Source organism: Macaca fascicularis, chromosome 8, assembly GCF_037993035.2.
Source record: "Macaca fascicularis isolate 582-1 chromosome 8, T2T-MFA8v1.1".
Lineage (NCBI taxonomy): Eukaryota > Metazoa > Chordata > Mammalia > Primates > Cercopithecidae > Macaca > Macaca fascicularis.
The window spans coordinates 77467507-77488636 of NC_088382.1; the positions used below are offsets into that span (position 1 = coordinate 77467507).

At 37.8% G+C, this 21130-nt stretch overlaps 1 protein-coding gene across 2 annotated transcripts in view; it reads right to left on the minus strand.

The window, feature by feature from the left end:
- CPA6 (carboxypeptidase A6) overlaps positions 1–21130 on the minus strand; it is a 310258-nt gene that overhangs the window by 63284 nt on the left and 225844 nt on the right. For both annotated transcript variants that reach the window (XM_073998937.1, XM_005563488.4), the window contains one exon: positions 20780–20881. In XM_073998937.1, coding sequence (XP_073855038.1) covers positions 20780–20881 — 102 coding nt within the window. The remainder of the gene's footprint in view (positions 1–20779; positions 20882–21130) is intronic.

The following is a 21130-nucleotide window of genomic DNA, read 5'->3' on the forward strand; positions in this document are numbered from 1 at the left end:
ATATGCCTCTGTGGATCCACAGGATTATAATGGAACATGTAGAGAAATCTGCTATGTGACACTTGATATTTGCATTGCAGATCAATAGGGAAAATGGCTGAAATTCAGTAATGATGCCGGGGCATTTGGTTTTCCACATGAAAAAATATACATAAATAAAATACCATCTAGGTTTGCCTAAGTACACTCTATGATGTTCACACAATGATGAAATCGCCTAATAACACATTTCCCAGAACGTATCCTCGTTGTCAAGCAATGCATGACTGTATTAACATCCGCATTTCTACATGAGCTAAGTGTATGATTTTCTTTCGTATTTTGTCCTTGTCTGGTTTTGCTACAAGCGTTACATTACCCTATTGTGATTTGGGGGTATCTAAAAATTATATTTGTAGAATATTTTTTTAATATATTTGAATTATTAGTTCCCTGAATGGTAGAACTCAGTTCTAAGATCATTTAGGTCTAGAGCAGAAGTTAATGAAATATAAAATGAAGATACACTAAGAAAGATATATTCTTGTTTTCTCTTTTATTGACTTCTGCTCTTTATCATTTTGTTGTTGACTTAACAATTTTTTTTTTTTTTTGAGACGTCTTGCTCTGTCACCCAGGCTGGAGTGCAGTGGTACGATCATAGCTCCCTGCACCCTCAAACTCCTGGGCTCAAGTGATCCTCCTGCCACAGCCTCCCAAGTAGCTGGGACTACAGGCAGGAGGCACTCAGCTAAATATTTTTTTTTCTGAATCTTTTTTTTTTTTTTAAATTATACTTGTTCTAGGGTACATGTACACAACGTGCAGGTTTGTTACATAGGTATACGTGTGCCATGTTGGTTTGCTGCACCTATTAACTCATCATTTACATTAGGTATTTCTCCTAATGCTATCACTCCCCTTGACCCTCACCTCAGGACAGGCCCTGGTGCATGATGTTTCCCACCCTGTGTCCAGCTGATCTCATTGTTCAATTCCCATCTATGAATGAGAATATGCAGTGTTTGGTTTTCTGTCCTTGAGATAGTTTGCTCAGAATGATGGTTTCCAGCTTCATCCAAGTCCCTGCAAAGGACATGAACTCATACTTTTTAATGGCTGCATAGTATTCCATGGGGCATACGTGCCACATTTTCTTAATCCAGTCTATCATTGATGGACATTTGGGTTGGTTCCAAGTCTTTGCTATTGTGAATGGTGCCACAATAAACATACGTGTGCTTGTGTCTTCATAGTAGCATGATTTATAATCCTTTGGGTACATATCCAGTAATTGGATCGCTGGGGTCAAATGGTATTTCTAGTTCTAGATCCTTGAGGAATCACCACACTGTCTTCCACAATGGTTGAACTAGTTTACACTCCCACCAACAGCGTAAAAGTGTTCCTATTTCTCCACATCCTCTCCAGCATCTGTTGTTTCCTGACTGTTCAATGATTGCCATTCTAACTTGCGTGAGATGGTATCTCATTGTGGTTTTGATTTGCATTTCTCTGATGACTAGTGATGATGACCATTTTTTCATATGTCTGTTGGTTGCATAAATGTCTTCTTTTGAGAAGGGTCTGTTCATATCCTTTGTCTGTTCATATCTACTTTTTGATGGGGTTGTTTGTTTTTTTCTTGTAAATTTGTTTGAGTTCTTTGTAGATTCTGGATATTAGCCCTTTGTCAGATGGGTAGATTGCAAAACTTTTCTCCCATTCTGTAGGTTGCCTGTTCACTCTGATGATAGTTTCTTTTGCCATGCAGAAGTTCTTTCGTTTAATTAGATCCCATCTGTCAATTTTAGCTTTTGTTGCCATTGCTTTTGGTGTTATAGTCATGAGGTTCTTGCCCATGCCTATGTCCTCAATGGTATTGCCTAGGTTTTCTCCTAGGGTTTTTATGGTTTTAGGTTTAACATTTAAGTCTTTAATCCATCTTGAATTAATTTTTGTATAAGGTGTAAGGAAGGGATCCAGTTTCAGCTTTCTACATATGGCTAGCCATTTTCCCAGCACCATTTATTAAATAGGGAATCCTTTCCCCATTTCTTGTTTCTGTCAGGTTTGTCAAAGATCATATGGTTATAAGTGTGTGGTGTTATTTCTGAGGCCTCTAGTTCTGTTCCTTTGGTGTATATATCTGTTTTGGTACCAGTACTATGCTGTTTTGATTACTGCAGCCTTGTAATATAGTTTGAAGTCAGGTAGCGTGATGTCTCCAGCTTTGTTGTTTTTGTTTAGGATTGTCTTGGCAATGTGGGCTCTTTTTGGTTCCACATGAACTTTAAAGAAGTTTTTCCAATTCTGTGAAGAAAGTCACTCGTAGCTTGATGGGATGGCACTGAATCTATAAATTACTTTGGGCACTATTGCCATTTTCATGATATTGATTCTTCCTATCCATGAGCATGGAATGTTCTTCCATCTGTTTGTGTCCTCTTTTATTTTGTTGAGCAGTGGTTTGCAGTTCTCCTTGAAGAGGTCCTTCACATCCCTTGTAAGTTATATTCCTAGGTATTTTATTCGCTCTGTAGTAATTGCGAAAGGGAGTTCATTCATGATTTGGCTCTCTGTCTGTTAATGGTGTATAGGAATCCTTGTGATTTTTGCACATTGGTTTTGTATCCTGAGACGTTGTAGAAGTTGCTTAGGAGATTTTGGGCTGAGACGATGGGGTTTTTTAAATATACAATCATGTCATCTGCAAACAGGGACAATTTGACTTCCTCTTTTCCTAGTTGAATACCCTTTATTTCTTTCTCCTGCCTGATTGCCCTGGCTAGTACTTCCAACACTATGTTGAATAGGAGTGGTTTTTTTTTTTTTTTTGGTAGAGACAGGGTCTCCCTATGTTGCTCAGGCTGGTCTCAGACTCTTGGGCTCAAGCAATCCTCCCTTCTCAGATTCCTAAAGTGCTGGGATTACAGGCATGAGCTACCAGACCTGACCTGTCATTGACACTTTTGTTCTTTTTCTAATTTCTTGAGTGGATAGATCAGCTCACTAACTCAGAGACTATTCTTTTCTAACATATTGATTTAAAATTATAAATTTCCCTTTAATACTACTTTAGTTGCATTCTATATGTCTATCAAGATGAAATTGCCTATGATATATAGTAGTTTTGTTACCATTCAGTTCTAAATACTGAATTTCCTTGATTTAAATTTTATTTATAAATGTTTTTGTTTCTAAATATGCTAATCTTTTTTTTAAAATAAGTGATTTCTGACAACTGCATTACAGTTAGAGAACATGGTATTCTTAACAGATTATTTGGTATTTGTTGATACTTGCTTTGTGGACTAGAATATAATGAATTTTTGTGAATGTTACAGTTGTGCTTGAAAAAAATATACATTCTCTAATGATTGGGTAAAAGTACTATATGTGTTCATTGGATTATGCTATTACTGTTTGTATCACCTATATTCTTACTAAACATTTGTCTGCTATTTTAATCACTGAGAATTGTGTTAAAACCTCATATTGTTATTTTGGCCTTATTGGCTTCTCTTACATGCTATCAATTTTTGTTTTATATATTTTGAGGCCATTGACATCATTTACAATTTTTTCATTTCTAAGTAATCTATTAATCAAAGAAGCTGTTCTGTAGTATTCTATTCTGGAAACAGTTTAATTTCCAAGACTTGTCAGAACGTGTTCTTCCTCTGACAAACAAGCAGGGTGTCATTGTATTGCATATGCTATATTCGTGATTTTTATAACTCTCTAAGAATTTTAGCTATTCTCCATCTGGTCACACAAAGCAAGAATCATCACGATGTGACGACTGTTAAATACTGAACAGGACGTTTAGGAGAACTCCTTGCTTGAGTGCCTTAAATAATAGGACACAGATCATTGAGGTGGCGGTTTCTAGAAGAAACATGACCATGTGTCTCTATTTCCTATTATTCTAACATATGATAACCATCAAGAACACAGGGGTGTGCTTTTCTTCTAATGTGTAGAACTATTTTTAGCAATTGATAGATACCCCCCATACACATTGAAAAGGAGATGCCCAATAATCAAGTTGCATCTGGACCTACAAAGTCTAATTTCTTTATCACTATTGTTGCTTATGAAGAAGACTTAAGTAGTCGCGATCCGAAAGCCTGTTGCAAAACAATGCACCACACGCCTCAGTGTGGCGGTCCCTAGGTACTGCATCACCTCACTTCAATTTATTTTAAAGAGGCTTCACCAAACCGATTTGTTCAATTAAAAGATATTAAAGAAAGTTTTTAGTATTATCTTCTGCCAGGCAAACGATAAGTTTGGAACTGATTGGAGCATTTCTGAAGTTAATTAAGAAAGACATAGAATGAATCTATTTGGTATTCACCATCTGCCAAGACTATTTTGGCCTCTACATACTGATGTACATGTTATATATCGGAATTCACCAAATACACTTTGGTTAAAATCAAAGACAAATTTTGCCATGACTAATGCCTTTGTGTGAAATGACAAAGTGAGGTGAAGGGTCTCCCTCCTTTTCAATGTTTTTGGATTTATGTGGTTGGATGTTGCTTTCTTAGAGCTCATGACAGCAAGGAATATGGAGATCATTTTTTTTGAGGATTGGTGTTAATGGCTTTTAAAAAGATAGCTTTAAAACTTTCCTCTATTTTTATTTTAGAATCACTGCAGAGGACCTAAAAATAACCACACATCCAACGCAGGACACACTGGCAGAACGAAGCCTGTTACAGCTAAGGCCAAAGAAAGGGGCACAGCCACCATCAAGCTGAAGACCAGCCTCAACTGGACTGGACAGGAATATCACTTAGGACAGGTAAACACTGCGGCACCAAAGTGGGTGCATCTCAACACAAAGGAGGTATTTAAAATTCAACACCAGGAGAATTAATTAGAGTGGGGGAGAGTTTACAGGGAAGTTTTTTTTTTTTTTTTTTTTTTTTTTTGTTTTTTTTTTTTTTTTTTTTAAGGGGATCTTAATCTATAAAAATAGCTGATATCACACTACATGATACTCATTAAATACAAAATGGTCAATCAGATAACAGTTTGAAAGTAACAAGAAGAAAAGGCTCCATAAATGAAGGGTGAAAAACTGAAAATCATCTCCTAATCTTGTATATTATAGTTATTTTTATACTTATACTTAGAACCACCCAGAGTGACTAATCTAACAGAGCAGGTGAAGACTAGAAAATGTTGTCAATTATTCTACATTTTCTAATAAGAGACATAAATATTTGAAATGTTTTGTGTCACCAGGAAGAATATACTGCTAGATACATGTCTATTCTTTTTCCTAAGTAATGCCACTTCACATTTCACACAGAGATAGCCTAAAAACAGTGGTTCAGTTGTTGTATTTGCTCATGAGAAGAAGCCAGGACTACTTTGGTATTATGAAGATCTACTCTATAAGTATATTTTACCTACCAAAAAAGAAAGTACAGGTGTCTTCACTTTGCATGGCTCTTATATACACAAATTTGTTACTGTACTTTAGTTAAATAACACTAGTCCTCCCACAGAAGTGTGAGTTTTGGTTACCACTGCTAGATCTCCAGTCTACAAATCACTATATAAGTAAAAATGAGCATCAAGATCTGTGATCCATTATACCATTTCTCTGAAAGTCTGTCAGTGGGTGATTGGTTACTACTGCATAACTCATAATCAGTTTACACACAGACAGCAAAGTGTGTAGTTGTGTTGTGTCCTTGTTTCCCGGTGATAAATCTACAAGGTAATTTACAATAATGGATGGTGGAAGGAGGAAATTGTCCAACAAAGGTGAAAGTGCAGCAAAGAAATGAAAAGTGCTAATGCTGGAGGTGAGATCTGAACCAAATATAAATGGAGCTTAGAACAAATAGCTGACTAGGAATGTTGACACTGCACCATTCAGCTCTAGATATGCAGCCAGAGGAATACAGTGAGGACCAATTTACCAATACAGATGAGACAAGAGGTTGGGATGAAAAGGATGATGATATTCCAGAAGAAGTGACCTGGCAACACTTCACATTAAAGGAACTCTAAGATATTTCGTGACATTGAAAGTATAAAGGAAAAAAAAGTACTGGAAGCTGATTCAGTGAAGAAAGGAGTATGACAATCTGCCAAGGCAAATTTTTTTTTATGAAAGATGCTCATTTCATATTGCAAGCTATACAGAGAGAAGACAATGAACACAACCCAAACTACCCTTTATAAGTTTTTTTTTTAACAAAGAAATAAGATGTTTTAATTCTCAGTATTTCTCATGATTTAAAACACAGCATACTAGTTTTACCACTTAAAATCATTTCCCAATACATGTATAACAAAGTAAGAGAGTTTTAAATATTTTGACAAAAGCTGTTAGGATCACAGAACAAATAATTTCTCTCATTGATTATGAAGACTGCTCTGTCTGGCTTCAGCCTGTGTGGCCACTTTTATAGTTCGGTGCTACTGGTGGAAAGCGAGCATTGTCTGTGCTCACAATGGCCAGAACACTCCCTATTATTAGGTAGTGGAGTACAACTGATGCAATGGATTTCAGTTTAGTTAAACTGAAACTCAACAAATATTAAATAAAAACTCTGCTATGTTCAAGGCATTATAAATTGGATAGAAGGGGAGAAAGAGATAGGCTGGAGGACGTGAAGAATGAAGGAGATTGGGGAGAGTGAGCATGGGAGAACACGGGGAACTAACGGTACTGAAGGCCAGGAAAAAGCAAACCAAAATATCGTAATTACTCAGAATGGCAGTGAACCAAAGTCAGACAATTTAAAAAATGAAGATCATTTTCATATGATGAGCTGTTTTCCATTACGTAATTAAGAACAAAGATGTGTTTGCTTACTCAGCTGAACTCATTAGATACTTGATCTGGGCTTAGTAGTTGTCTGATTTATTCCATTTTTTGGCACATACATGCAATTTAAGTTCTCTTCTTAAAAAGGTTTATTTTTAGTGATCTATTTTTTAACCAAGACCTTGGTGTTTCATGCCTATGTCTGAGGGCTTATATTTTACCTTTAATGAGCAGCAAGACATAATGAGACTGAAAGAGATGATTATCCAAAAGGACTATTCCCTGGAGAACTTTTGGATCCTTGGAGAAGAGCCTTCCCCTTCTGGAAAGACTTCACAGTTGGAGGACTTCTCCTACAACCACAGCTCTAAGTCGTTCTTAGAGCTCTGTCCTAAACACACAACCCACCATAGCCCTCACATATTACTACATACTCTGCCTGGAAAATAACCTGCTTCCCTGAAAGTCTCCTATTCTTATTTTTATTTGAATCATCTGCATAGTACATCTGAATCACATGCCAGATGTTGGCACTAGGATTAGCCATCACTGCAGTGCCGAGTGTAGATGGGTGGGAATGCACAATGGAGATGGTTTTCCAATAATCAAACTGGGCCTGGAAGGGCGAGGTTTCACATTACATAGACAGCAGATGAATATTGTGGCTTACTTGGAGAATTAAGGATGTTTTATTGCTTTTCCTTTCTTCTGTTGTACTGCTGCCTTTCTGTAACAGGATCAAATTAGATCCACCTGTATATTATACATCTTCAATGTCTGGGAGAACTTTCCATTTCAGGTCATTTTAGTCCCAAACATTTTTTCGCAAACCCTTGCTTTATCTTTGGTCTTCCACTGAGTTAAATATAATTCAACTGCTGATTCTAAAATACCTGTAGAAATATATGACTCAAACATAACTGAGTTTAGTGTGAGAATGAAATGCATTCTGTTTTGTCTGAGTAAAATTTATTTTAAAAATATAGTCAGTTTTTGTCCTGTTTTATACAGAAAATTTTGAGAAATTCAGAAATGCATAAAGAATAAAACAAAAATTACCCATAATCCTATCTTCTTTTAACGTTTGGCATATTTTTCAGATATATAGCTATATAACTCTCAGACATAGATTTTGCAAAATTGAAATTATATTGTCCATGCTTGTTTTTTTCAAAACATAGCAACGTGTCATGAAGAGTTTCCTTCATCAATAAATATTACACTAAAATCTTTTTACGTAGTCAGGGCTATCAGTCATTCCTTTATGCCTTCTTTCTTTGCTTTTATGCTTGGAAATGTCTTCCTCATTTAGAAGTCAAACAAATATTTCCCTGAGTCACTTTCTTAATATTATACAAATAATGACTCTGGTCAAATTCATCCCAGCGATGTAGAATTATTTGAGGAAAAAACTGAAGTGCTATGCAGAACTCTGGGCCAGCAAGCACCAACCATGGCTTGAGATACTCAATCTGGGAGGTTGACAATCTCAAACTAGCGAAAGCGAACAAAGCCCAAATTGCCTCATTCGGTTGGAGGTTATTCTGAAAAATGAAGCAAATGCTATTCCACTTGCATTGGCAACAAATAATTCAAGTGGCCTTTCCACAATTAAAAAGACAAAAAGATGTAAAAATGAGCTGCCACTGAAAATTACTAGGCAATCCTAAATATAGGTATTAGTTGCCCTGAATTTGTACCAGGACCTCAATGGTGTACTTCTACAATCTTCCATCCCTTTGCTTGTCTCTTCTTATCAGCTTATGTGATACAGACAAGAAAAGTACTTACACACAACTTTGTTATGGTGGACAAAATCACTGGAATTTATTCTTGGTTGACTGCTGCCCAAATTAGACCTGTGAATCAGGTATTCATTCATTTTGACAGCTTGCTTGATCTTTCACCTCTTGTCAAACAGCATTCACTCTTTTGGTCCATGAGAATCCATGAGTTGGATAACAGCAGAGTTTTTGATTTTACCTCCCCATTATCCAGTATCCAGTGTCTTAACAGGGCCTGGCCTGATGCATAGTAGTAAACACTTGATAATTACTTGCTGAACAAATTAATCATTCCACCAGCTTAGTGTAGTGTTGTGTTGGGTACTTCCCTTCAGACTAATGGTCCTGCCAACACTTCAACTGATGCTCCCCCAACTTCAATGACACCACTAATCTCTTGGGCATCTTATCTTTGACCCATTCTCCTCTTCCATTCCCATATCAAGCCAATCATCAATTCCTAAATTCCTAAAGACTTTCTTTATCACTGCCTTCTTTTGTGTGTGTGTGTCTCTTCTCCCAAGTAGAACTGCAAATGCACTGAGGAAAGGGTTAACGTTTTGTGCACTGTAGGACAGCACTTGTGCCATTACAGGACTTAGCATGCTGCTTTCATATAAAAGGAAGTGCTCAATAAGCTTTTGATAGAATGAATGAATATTTTCTTTGTTCTTTTTTTTTTTTTTTTTTTTTGAGAGGGAGTCTCGCTCTGTTGCCCAGGCTGGAGTGCAGTGGCACGATCTCTGCTCAATGCAAGCTCCGCCTCCCAGGCTCCCGCCATTCTCCTGCCTCAGCCTGCCGAGTAGCTGGGACTACAGGTGCCTGCCACCGCGCCCGGCTAATTTTTTGTGTTTTTAGTAGGGAGGGGGTTTCACCGTGTTAGCCAGGATGGTCTCGATCTGATGACCTTGTGATCTGCCCGCCTTGGCCTCCCCAAGTGCTGGGATTACAGGCGTGAGCCACCGCGCCCGGCCTCTTTGAACTTTCTTACATGGTTTTTTCACTGTCTATGTGTAGATTCCTGTCCTAGAAATTTCTAGTTAGTCACCCTCACTCTGGGTTCTTTCTCCTTCCTTTCATCCATATATCATTGCCTTTCATCTTTAAGCTCTCTGACAATGGGACGTGCTTTTTGCTCCTTATCAGTGTTTTCTTTTTCTTTCTTTTTTTTTTTTGAGACAAGATCTCACTCTGTCACCCAGGCTGGAGCGCAGTGGTGCGATCACAGCTCACTGCAGCCTTGACCTCCTGAGCTCAAGTGATCCTCCCACCTTGGCCTCCCAAAGTGCTGGGATTACGGGTGTGAGTCACCGCATCTGGCCAGTGTTTTCTCATTTCACTTTATTGGACCAAACTCTGCTTGGCTTCCAAGGCTTACTATAATTTTTCAAGCAGTATTATATGGAATTAGAGTCTACACACACAGACTATAGGTTGTTGCCTCACTAAATCTACAATGACACACATAGCATGTTCATTCTCAACATTAATCTTTTCTCTTTCTTGGAATACTTTCATTTCTCTGATCAAATTCCAACTTCCAAGTCAAGGCTTGAGAATCATTTCCTCCACAAAGCTTCCCCAAACCTTATCTTTTTGGCCTTAATGGATTTTTCTGATTCCTTAATTTCTTCAGGTACTATAATCAGTACACTTAGGCCTCCAAAGACACACTATTTTATGTTGTTTCCTGCACATAAATATTCCTCCTCAAATAGAATGCAGACCCCTTGAGCGCAGGGACCATGATTTATACTTCTGTTGATGGCCATAATATAAGCAGAGTGCTAAAAATGTGGTGATCAACAATAATTTGTTGAACTGATTAATATAAATATCTTCTGGGGGAATGCTATTTAACCCTAATTTAAAAAATAACAGCTTTATTGGGATATAATTCACACACCTTACAATTCATCCTTTTATAGTGTGCAATTTAGTGTGTTTTAGTATATTTAGAGTTGTGCAACCATCACCACTATATAGTTTTATATTTTCCTTTTTTTTTTTAGATGGAGTGTCTGTCACCTAGATTAGAGTGCAGTGGCACAATCTAGGCACACTGCAACCTCCACCTCCCCAGTTCAAGCAATTCTCCTGCCTCAGCCTCCCCAACAGCTGGGATTACAGGCATGTGCCACCATGCTTGGCTAATTTTTGTATTTTTAGTAGAATTGGGGTTTTACCATATTGGCCAGGTTGGTCTTGAACTCCTGACCTCATGATCTGCTCACCTTGACCTCCTAAAGTGCTAGGATTACAGGCGAGAGCCGTGGTGCCTGGCCTTATACTTTCATTATCCAAAAAGGGAGCCCATACTCTTTAGCTATCAACCCCATAATCCTATCCTCTTCCCTCACCATAGGCAACCACTAATCTACTTCCTTTTTCCAGAAATTTACCGATTTGGGGCACTGCATATGTATGGAATCAGGTAATACGTAATATTTTGTGATTGACTTCTTTCATTTAGCATGTTTTCAAGATTCAAGTATGTTGTAGCACGTATCAGCACTTCATTTACTTCCTATTGAGATATGATTCACAGAACATAAAATTCACCATTTTACAGTGCACAATTCAGTGGTTTTTAGTATATTCGCAGTGCTGTACAATCACCATCACTATTGAATTCTAGGACATTTCCACCACTCCAAAAAGAACCTGGTAGTTGTTAGTTCCAATTCCCTCTTACCCCATCCCCTTGCAAGTACTAATCTGCTTCCTGTTTTTGTGGATTTGCCTACTCTCTGAATATTTCATATGAACAGAGTGATACAACATATGAGCCTCTGTGTCTGCCTCATTTCATTTAGCACAATGTCTTCAAGGTCCATCACTACTGTATCTTAAAACCGTCATTCCTTTTATGGCTGAATAATGCCCTGTTGTATGGTTATACCAATAAAAAACTATTCATCAATTGATGGCCACTCTTTGGCTATTATGAATAATGCTGCTATGAGCATTCATGTACAAGTTTCTGTGTGGATATGTTTTCAGTTCTCTTTGGTACACACATAGGAGTGGAATTTTGGGGTCACGTAGTAACTCTATGTTTAACTTTTGGAAGAACTGCCATACTGTTTTCAACCCTATTTTAACTTGGTGATTTCCTCTACTTTTTTTTTTTTTTTTTAAATGGAGTCTTGCTCTGTCACCCAGGCTGGAGTGCAGTGGTGTGATCTCGGCTCACTGCAACCTCCGCCTCCTGGGTTCAAGCAATTCTCCTGCCTCAGCCTCCTGAATAGCTGGGATTATAGGCATGCACCACCATGGCCAGCTAATTTTTGTATTTTTAGTAGAGAAGGGGTTTTGCCATGTTGTCCAGGCTGGTCTTGAACTCCTGGCCTCAAGTGATCCATCTGCCTCAGGTGTGAGCCATCCTCTATTTTTAAATTTAATTTTCAAGCCCATTGCTTTTAAGTTTTGTAAGTGTCCCTCTTTACAAGTATCTCCTTGCTATCTATTCTCTTTGTTCCCTGGCCTGCCCATTCTCAGGTTTAAGTCTCTTGCTCTTCTGTAGATATCTGTTCACGTTTGCAGAAAGATAACTTCCAAGTTCTGTATGTGTATCTCTGCTTATTTCTCCTTATGTATCTATTCTAGTTTTCTTTCTTTGATGAATTTAGTATCTGTATCATCCCTCTTGGCCCATGACAAATTTAAGAAAACTTTAGGCTGGGCGTGGTGGCTCACGTCTGTAATCCCAGCCCTTTGGGAGGCTGAGGTGGGTGGATCACTTGAGGTCAGGAGTTCGGGACCAGCCTGGCCAACCTGGTGAAACCCCGTCTCTACTAAAAATACAAAAATTAGCAGTGTGTGGTGGTGCACACCTGTAATCCCAGCTGCTCAGGAGGTTGAGGCAGGAGTATCGCTTGAACCCGGAAGGCAGAGGTTGCAGTGAGCCAAGATCGCGCCACTACACTCCAACCTGGGTGACAGAGTGAGACTCCATCTCAAAAAAAAAAAAAAAAAAAAAGAAAAGAAAATTTTAGCATCAAAAAGGAATATTTCTTAAAACTCCTTTTTAATTTTGTGATGAAGGGAGCATCTGTAGTATGCATTTCAACAGTAAGTCCAGCATGTCTGTGCTCATCTTTTTCCTCTCCCCTCAAAGTCCCATGGCACCATAAATATCATATGATATTGTCAATGGTTTTGCTAACCTGGTATAAGCAAGCATTCGGCAAGAGACAGAGATTTTGCAATCTAAGTGTACCCACCATTTGTTTTCTTAATTCTACTTATGAGATTAAAAACAATTTGTGCTATGTGAATATTAGGAAAGAAAGAGAGGTAGCATGTACTGCAAACAGAAAGGTGATGGCTCTACATTTTCCAACAGAACTAAATGACTATCAACTTAAAAGACTAAAGCCCATAAGTTTTGTGGTATATCTGGCATTTTAAAAATGTCTGTCAACTAGGAACTAGAAATTATTTGTTGAGATAATGAATTCATTTATGCATTTTTCAAAATAACAAAATAATGAAGCCCAATTTACCAGTCATTTAATTGTGGTAGTTTGCTTCTGTATCACTGTTTTCTGAGCTTTGTGTTTTCAAAATTGACATCCACAGATCAATCCACTAAATTGGAATGGAGGCAGAAGTAGAAGTGGCTCTCAGGGCATGGCATGGGACAGTAACGCTGGCCAAAGAGGAGACGAACTTAGAGAGCCAGAGCCCCCCTTGATACTTCTGGTTTCCATGGCAGAGAGAGTCAGGGCCAGCTGATGAGGATTACACAGCAGGGAAGAGAGAGCAGAGATGAAATTGACTGTTTCTCTAGGCAAGAGATAGCACCTGGTTCCAAAGAGAATGGAAACCAGGGATATGCAGCCTGGCTATTCTTTTTATAATAAACTTCTGATTTGGAGATAAATGAGGGTCCACATGTAATTATAAGAATACAGATAGATACCATATACCCTTTACCTATTTTTCCCCATTGGTAAACTGTAGTATCTTGCCAAACTGTAGTATAATATTACCATTACAGTATTGGCATTGATACGGGCAAGATACAGAACATTTCCATCCTCACACACATTCCTCATGTTGCCCTTTTACAGCCACATCCACTTTCCTTCCAACTCCACCCCTTCCCTAACCCTGAGCAGTCACTTGTCTGTTCTCCATTTCCATAATTTTGTCATTTAGAAAGCAATATATAAGTGAAATAATACAATAGACATTTAAGATTGACTTTTTCATTCAGCATAATTCTCTGGAGATTCATCCAGGTTGCTGCGTTTATCAAGAATCTGTTCCTCTTAATTGTTGAGTAGTTTTCCATGGTATGGATGTACTACAGTTTGTTTAACCATTTGTCTGTTGATGGATACCTGGGTTGTTTCCAGTTTGGGGCTATTATAAATAAAGCTGCTATAAACATTTGTGCACGGGTTTTTGAGCAAACATAAGTTTTAATTTCTCTGGGATAAATGCCAAGAGTGCAATTACTGGGTCATATGGTAGTTGCATGCCTAGTTTGAAAAGAGACTGCCAACTGTTTTCAAGAATAGCTCTACCGTTTTACATCTGCACCTGCAACATATGAGTGCTCTAGTTTCCTGCATCCTCCCTGGCATTTGGTGATATTGGTGATATATATGTGTAGATGTATAGATCTACCTATACATCTATAGATATAAATCTATCCATCTGATTATTTTTAGCCATTCAGATAGGTGTGTAGTGATAGCTCACTGTGGCTTTAATTTTCCCAACATCTTTTTTGTATGTGCTTATTTGCCATCTGTATGTATACACTTTGGTTAAATGTCTCTTCTTGTCTTTTGCCCATTTTCTCATTGGATTGCTTGCTTTTTACTGTCAAGTTTTGAGTTTATATATTCCAAATGAGTCTTTTATTAGATATGTGATTTGCATATCTTTTCTCAGTCTGCAGCTTATCATTTTCATCCTCTTAACAGTTTTTCATAGGCAAAAGTTTAAAATTTTGATTAAGTTTGATAATGTACAATGTAGCTACTTTTCCTTTTATGGAGCATGTTTTTGGTGTCAAATCAAAGAACTCTTTGCCTTGGTTTTAGATCCTCAAGATTTTCTTCTATGCTTTTTTCCCCTAAAAGTTTTATCGTTTTACATTTAAATTCATGATCAATTTTGAGCTAATTTTTGTATATGGTATGAGACTTAGACTCATACCATATACAAAAAAAGATTCGTTTTTTTTTGCAGTGAATATCCAATTACTCCAGTACCGTTTGTTGAAAAGGCTGTCTTTCCTCCCTTGAATTGGTTTTGCATTTTTGTCAAAAGTCAGTTGGAAATATTTGTGTGGATCTATTTTTGGGTTTCTATTCTGTTCCATTTATCTATGTCTGTCCCTTCACCAATACCACACGCTCTTAATTATTGTAGGTATATGGTATGTCTTGAAATTAGATAGAACGAATCCTCCCTCCCATTTCATTCTTCTTTTTCAAAAAAGTTTTAGCTCTCCTACTTTCTTTGCCATTTCATACACTTTTAAGAATAATCTTATCTACAGCTACAAAAAGTCTTGCTGAAATTTTGATAGGAATTGTGTTAAATCTCTATATCAATTTGAGTAGAATTGCCATCTTTACTATTTTGAAATCTCCCAATCTATGAATGTGGTATGTGTCTCCACTTCAATTTTCTTTATTTCACCAGCATTTTGTAGTTTTCAGCATGTAAGTCCTGTACATGTTTTGCTGGATTTACACCTAAAAGTATTACAGTTTTTTGAGTAATTGTATATAATCTTGTATTTTAAAAATTCCAGTGTCCATGTGTTCATTGCTATTATGTGTATGGAAACAAAATTGATTTTGTATGTTTATCTTGTATCCTGTTGAAAAATTTCCCCTTTCTTTCTTTAAGAGTTTTACCATGGATATATGTTAAATTTTGTCAAATGCTTTCTCTGCATCAATTGATAAAATTATATAATTTTTCTTCTTTAGCTTTTAATACAGTGGATTACAATGACTAACTTTTGAGTATTAAACTGGGATTGCATCCCTGAAGTAAATCTCACTTAGCTATGGTATAAAATTGTTTCTCTTGATTGCTAAATTCTATCTGTTAATACTTTATTCAGGATTTCTGTATCTATTTTCAAGAAGGATATTGGTCTGAGTTTCTTTTTCATGTGCTGTCTCTGGTTTTGGTACCAGGCTTCATAAAAAGAATTGGAAGTGTTCCAACCTCTTCTATTTTCTGAAAAGACTGTGTTGAATTGGTGTTAATTCTTCTTTAAACATTTGGTAGAATTCTCCAGTGAAAGCTTCTGTGCCTTGAAATTTCCTTTTTGGAGCATTTAAAAATCATAAATTAAAATGTGTAATAGTTACAGGGATATTCAAATTCTCTACTTTCTAATAGGTAAGTTGTAGTAGTTAGTGTTTTTCAATTAATTGGTTCATTTTGTCTACATTGTCAAATTTACAAGGGTAGAATTATTCCCAGTATTCCCTTATTAACCTTTTTTATATCTTCAGAGTTTGTAGTGATATTCCATTTCATTCCTGATATTGGTAATTTGCATCTTCTTATTGTCTTTGTCTCTCACGCTAGAGCTTTGCCAATTTTATCTATCTTTTAAAAGAACTAGGCCAGGTGCATGGCTCATGCCTATAATCCCAGGACTCTGGGAGGCTGAGGTGGGAGTTGAGCCTAGGAGTTCGAGATAACCTTGGGAAACATAGGGAGACCCTGTCTATACAAAAAATAATTAAAAAAAGTTAGCCTGAATTGATGGCACACACCTGTGGTCCCAACTGCTCTGGAGGCTGAGGTGAGAGGTTTGCTTGGGCCTGGGAAATCAAGGCTGCATTGAGCCATGATCATGCTACTGCACTCCAGTCAGCTTATTGTGTTATTGATTTTCTCTAATAACTCTGTTTTCAATTTCATTAATTTTTGCTCTTATTTCTATTATTTCCTTCCTTCTGCATGCTTTGGGTTTATTTTCTATTTTTCTAGGTCAATGAAGGAAGAGCTTATTGTTTTGAGACTTTCCCTCTTTTCTAATGTATACCTTTAGTGCTATACATTTCCCTCTCAGCACTGCTTTAGCTATGCCCCACACATTTTGATATGTTGTATTTTCACTTTTATCCAGTTCAAGGTATTATCAAAACTTCCCTTGAGATTTTATCTTTGACCCATGGATCATTTAGAAATGTGTTTAATTTCCAAGTGTTTGGAGATTTTCCTGTTATCTTTCTGCCATCAATTACTAGTTTGGTTTCACTGTGGTTACAGAACACATCTTATGATTTCAATTATTTTACATTTGTTGAGGTCTATGTTTTGGAAGAGGATATGGTATATTTTAGAATATGTTCCATAGGCACTTGAAAGTATATTCTGCTGTTGTTGGGTACAGTCTATTAGATCCTGTTGGTTGATAGTGTTGTTGAGTTCCTTTATATCCTTGATTTTTAAATTTCTATTTATTTATTTATTTTTATTTGTTTATTTTTGAGATGGAGTCTCACTTTGTTGCCCAGGCTGGAGTGTAGTGGCATGATCTTGGCTCACTGCAACCTCTGCCCCCTAGGTTCAAGGAATTCTCCTGCTTCAGCCTCCTGAGTACCCGGGACTACAGGTGTGTGCCACCACACCCAGCTATTTTTTGTAATTTTAGTAGAGACAGGGTTTGACCATATTGACCAGGCTGGTCTTGAACTCCTGACCTCAAGTGACCCACCTGCCTAGGCCTCCCAGAGTCTTTTTATTTATTTATTTATGGAGACAGGGTCTCATTCTGTTGCCCAGGCTGGAGTGCAGTGGCATCATCACAGCTCACTGCAGCCTTGATGTCCTGAGTTCAACAGGTTCTCCCTCCTCAGCCTTTGGAGTAGCTGGGACTACAGGCATGCACCACTACACCGAGCTAATTTTTTTTTTTTTTTTTTGTAGAGACAGGGTCTCACTATGTTGCCCAGGCTGATCTCAAATTCCTGGGCTCAAGTGATCCTCCTGCCTCGGCCTCCCAAAGTGCTGGAATTACAGGTGTGAGCCACCATGCCTGGCTTGATTTTCTTTTTAATTGTTCCCTTTTCATTAGTTATTTAAAAATACCAAATTGCTGATATAATAGTAATAATAATTGATTTTATTAAGTGTTTATTATATGCAAAACATTCTGTTAAGTCTTTTGCATGCATTATCTTATTATTATTATTATTATTTTAAGTTCTGGGACACATGTGCTGAACGTGCAGGTTTGTTACATAGGTTTACATGTGCCACGGTGATTTGCTGTACCTATCAACCGATTATCTAGGTTTAAGCTCCGCATGCATTAGGTATTTGTTCTAATGCTCTCCCTCCTCTTTTCCCCCATCCCCCGACAGGCCCCAGTGTGTGATGTTCCCCTCCCTGTGTCCATGTGTTCTCATTGTTCAACTCCCACTTATGAGAGAACACATGCAGTATATTATTTAATCCTCCCAATAAGCCAATGTGTTACATACTATCATTATCGTCATTTTGCTGAGGCTCAGAAAGGTTAAGTGACTTGATACCAAGATAATACAGACAGTAAGTGGCAGAGCTGACATTACCCTGACATCAGTGTGGGGTTGCCTGACTTCCAACTGTGTGCACATAACACCTATGCAATCTGAGGTTCTATCAGGATCCTAGAAGGGCTGATAAGTTTTCTTCCAGTTCACATTTGCATAAGGATGTAAGTGGTTATGGGGGAAATCTCATCAAGGAGTGGTAAGCAGACTTTAATGTGATCCCCAACAATTCCTGCTTCTTAGTATCTGTCCCTGCATAATTCCTTCCTCTTGAGTATGGGCTGGACCAAGTGACTCACTTCTAATGAAGAAAATATGGCAAAAGTGATATGAGGTCACTTCTAAGACTAGGTTACAAAAGAACCGTAGTTTCCATCTGGGGCCTGTTTTCTCTTGCTTTCACTCTCACCTGCTTTGAGTGAAGCCAGGTGCCATGTTTTGAGCTGGCCTAGGAAGAAGTTTATGTGGCAAAGAGCTGATATCTCTGGCCCACAGCCAATGAGGACCTAAGGCTTACCACGAGCCATGTGAGTGAGCTTGGAAGCACATCATCCCCCAAGGAAGCCACACGTCCTCATGCCCAGGGCTCCAGCTGACACCTTGACTGTGACACTGGGGTGAATGACCTCTAGGCCTCCTTTGTTTCATTTCTGGTTGCTTCCATGGCTCAGACAGAAAATGGAGTGGTAAAGTGGAGGAGCAAATGGCAGCCATAATCTGGAGGAGTGAAAGAGGTGTGGGAAAGGTAGCAGAGGCACAGGAATGGCCTCACTCTTCTGCACACATGATGGCCCTATGCAGGAGGGAGGAGGATGGAGAGGAAAGCCTCTCCTCCCAACAATGTATCGGTGGAAATGGAGCCTAATCTCAATTGCTTCTTGCTCTTGCTCCAAAATCAACTGCCCTCAGTTGACAGTCATTGCACATGCCTCTTCCTTTTCCTGTGTACCTGTGGTTACACTGTCCTTCTCTTCCTTGGAAATGTAGCCCAGGTTACAGTGCTGCTGTATATGGCTCCACAGATTGTATGCTATAAAAATCCAGATGGAACCATTCATATCCTATGAGAAGATCTGAGAAGTCATCATCCAGAAATCTTTCCACATTATTACCACTGAATTCTCATCATTTCAGTGCATTAACAAATATTTGAACATCTATTAAGTGCCAAGTGTTTTTCTACATGTTGGGGATTTAGCAGTGAACAAGATGGATGCAGTTTCTCTTGTAGGAGTTGGTACAGGAATAAGATGATAACCATATAATAGACAAAGTAAATTTAGATGTTATAAAGAAAAAGTTGCATATGTTGGGGGTGAGGGAAAACTTTAGCTGGAATGCTAGGGAGATACATTCTCGTGTTCTTCAATAATCTACACGACCATATCCTGTCAACAACAGATGTTCTGTACTTAACTATTTCTTTTTTTTTTTAAACCTGAAATAGCAGACAACATGTTGATATGTATACATTGGGTATTTGATGCAACGTAATAGAGTTAATTTCTTATTAGCTTTTGCATTTGTCCTAGCAGGATGAAATAGGGTTTTAAGAGAATGCAAATTACTCAATAAACTGAGTAGGAATGTTTAGAAAATTTTATTCCTCAATACTTATAAGATTAAGCATACTTTTGTGGTTTTGGTAGTGCCAGAGAGACATTTTGTAAATTCAGTACATTCTTGACATTTGTGAGCTATGTTTTCTAAGACCTAGGAGAGTTTTCAGAGTTACAAATTCCACTACAGCACATAATTTCCCCATAAAACACGGTAAAATATAACTGATACATTTAAATATCCTTTGTGTCTTTAATGGTTTTCTATAAGTACAGGGCTAAAAAATTTGTCGAGTTGTTTTGTGGCTAAGACCCTTCATATCCTTCGACTTTCACTTTCATTGCCAGTATTAGTCACCCCTCAACTCCCAAAACTAAAAGTCAAGGTTAAAAAAAAAAAAAACCATGAAAGATACTACATCCTTGACAATGAATAGAAAAGTATCAGAACATACAAAAGTGTTGGCACAAAAGGCTGGCCCACTCTTGGGATAGGGACCCACTCAATGCACTAGCTCAGAGGGCCTGTGACTCAAATGAAGCATTAAGAAAATGAGAAATCACTATGAGTCATCAACGATTAGGGTTACTGAAAAATAACTGAAACTAAGAATGTTAAATCCACAGATGCTAAAGGTCTTCTGGTATCTAAATTATAGACCTATAGCAGGAGGGCACAAGCAACCCCTTGTTCATCTCTTTATTGTTAGAGCATATGTGGAATGATTTTGAGGAGGAAGTCAAGTAATGTAGAACTTTCTGAGCTGGATATCTTGTAAGAAATTATTTGGAACACCACAGATTGGGTTTTTAGCTGTGCCATATATGCATTGCTAGGTTAGTTCCTAATTTGTCACAAATTCAAAAAGGCTCTGAACTTCAGTTTCTTTCTCTGTAATGAGAGCTGCCAATTCCCACTTCCATGGGCACAGGTGAGGATAAGCTGAGCCAGGGTTACAAGAGGTCTTCATAAACATGAAAGTAGCCCATGGAATCAAGGTGTTACTGTTATTCAATCAGGTATCATTGGTTTCAAATTCCCACTTCATTTGTTAAGCAGAATAAAAACACAGGGAAGCACTGACTAGCTGAAATGGACATTGTGTAAAGGGTTTAACTTACTTCTTTTACAAACCACTGACAAAAGGCAGGACCGATCCATTCTCTGGCATGAATACCACAGTCTATCCAAACAGCTCTTTTGAGTCGTGAACGTCTGCCCAGCTGAAAACAAGAGCATTCACAGTAACCAACTCAGGCTTTTAGATTCACTGACCAGCATAATTTAATAAGGTTTCAGCATAATTCTTCATTATAGTGTGGTTCATTAGGTAACGCATAAAAAGGACAAAGGGAGTTCCTATCTATCTCGAAAGTCCAGGCTTGTTTATGCAGAAACAATACATTTATTGTCCTAATTATAATAAAAGAACCAGAAAGCACAAAAGGGAAAGGAAAATCCCTAAAATAGGT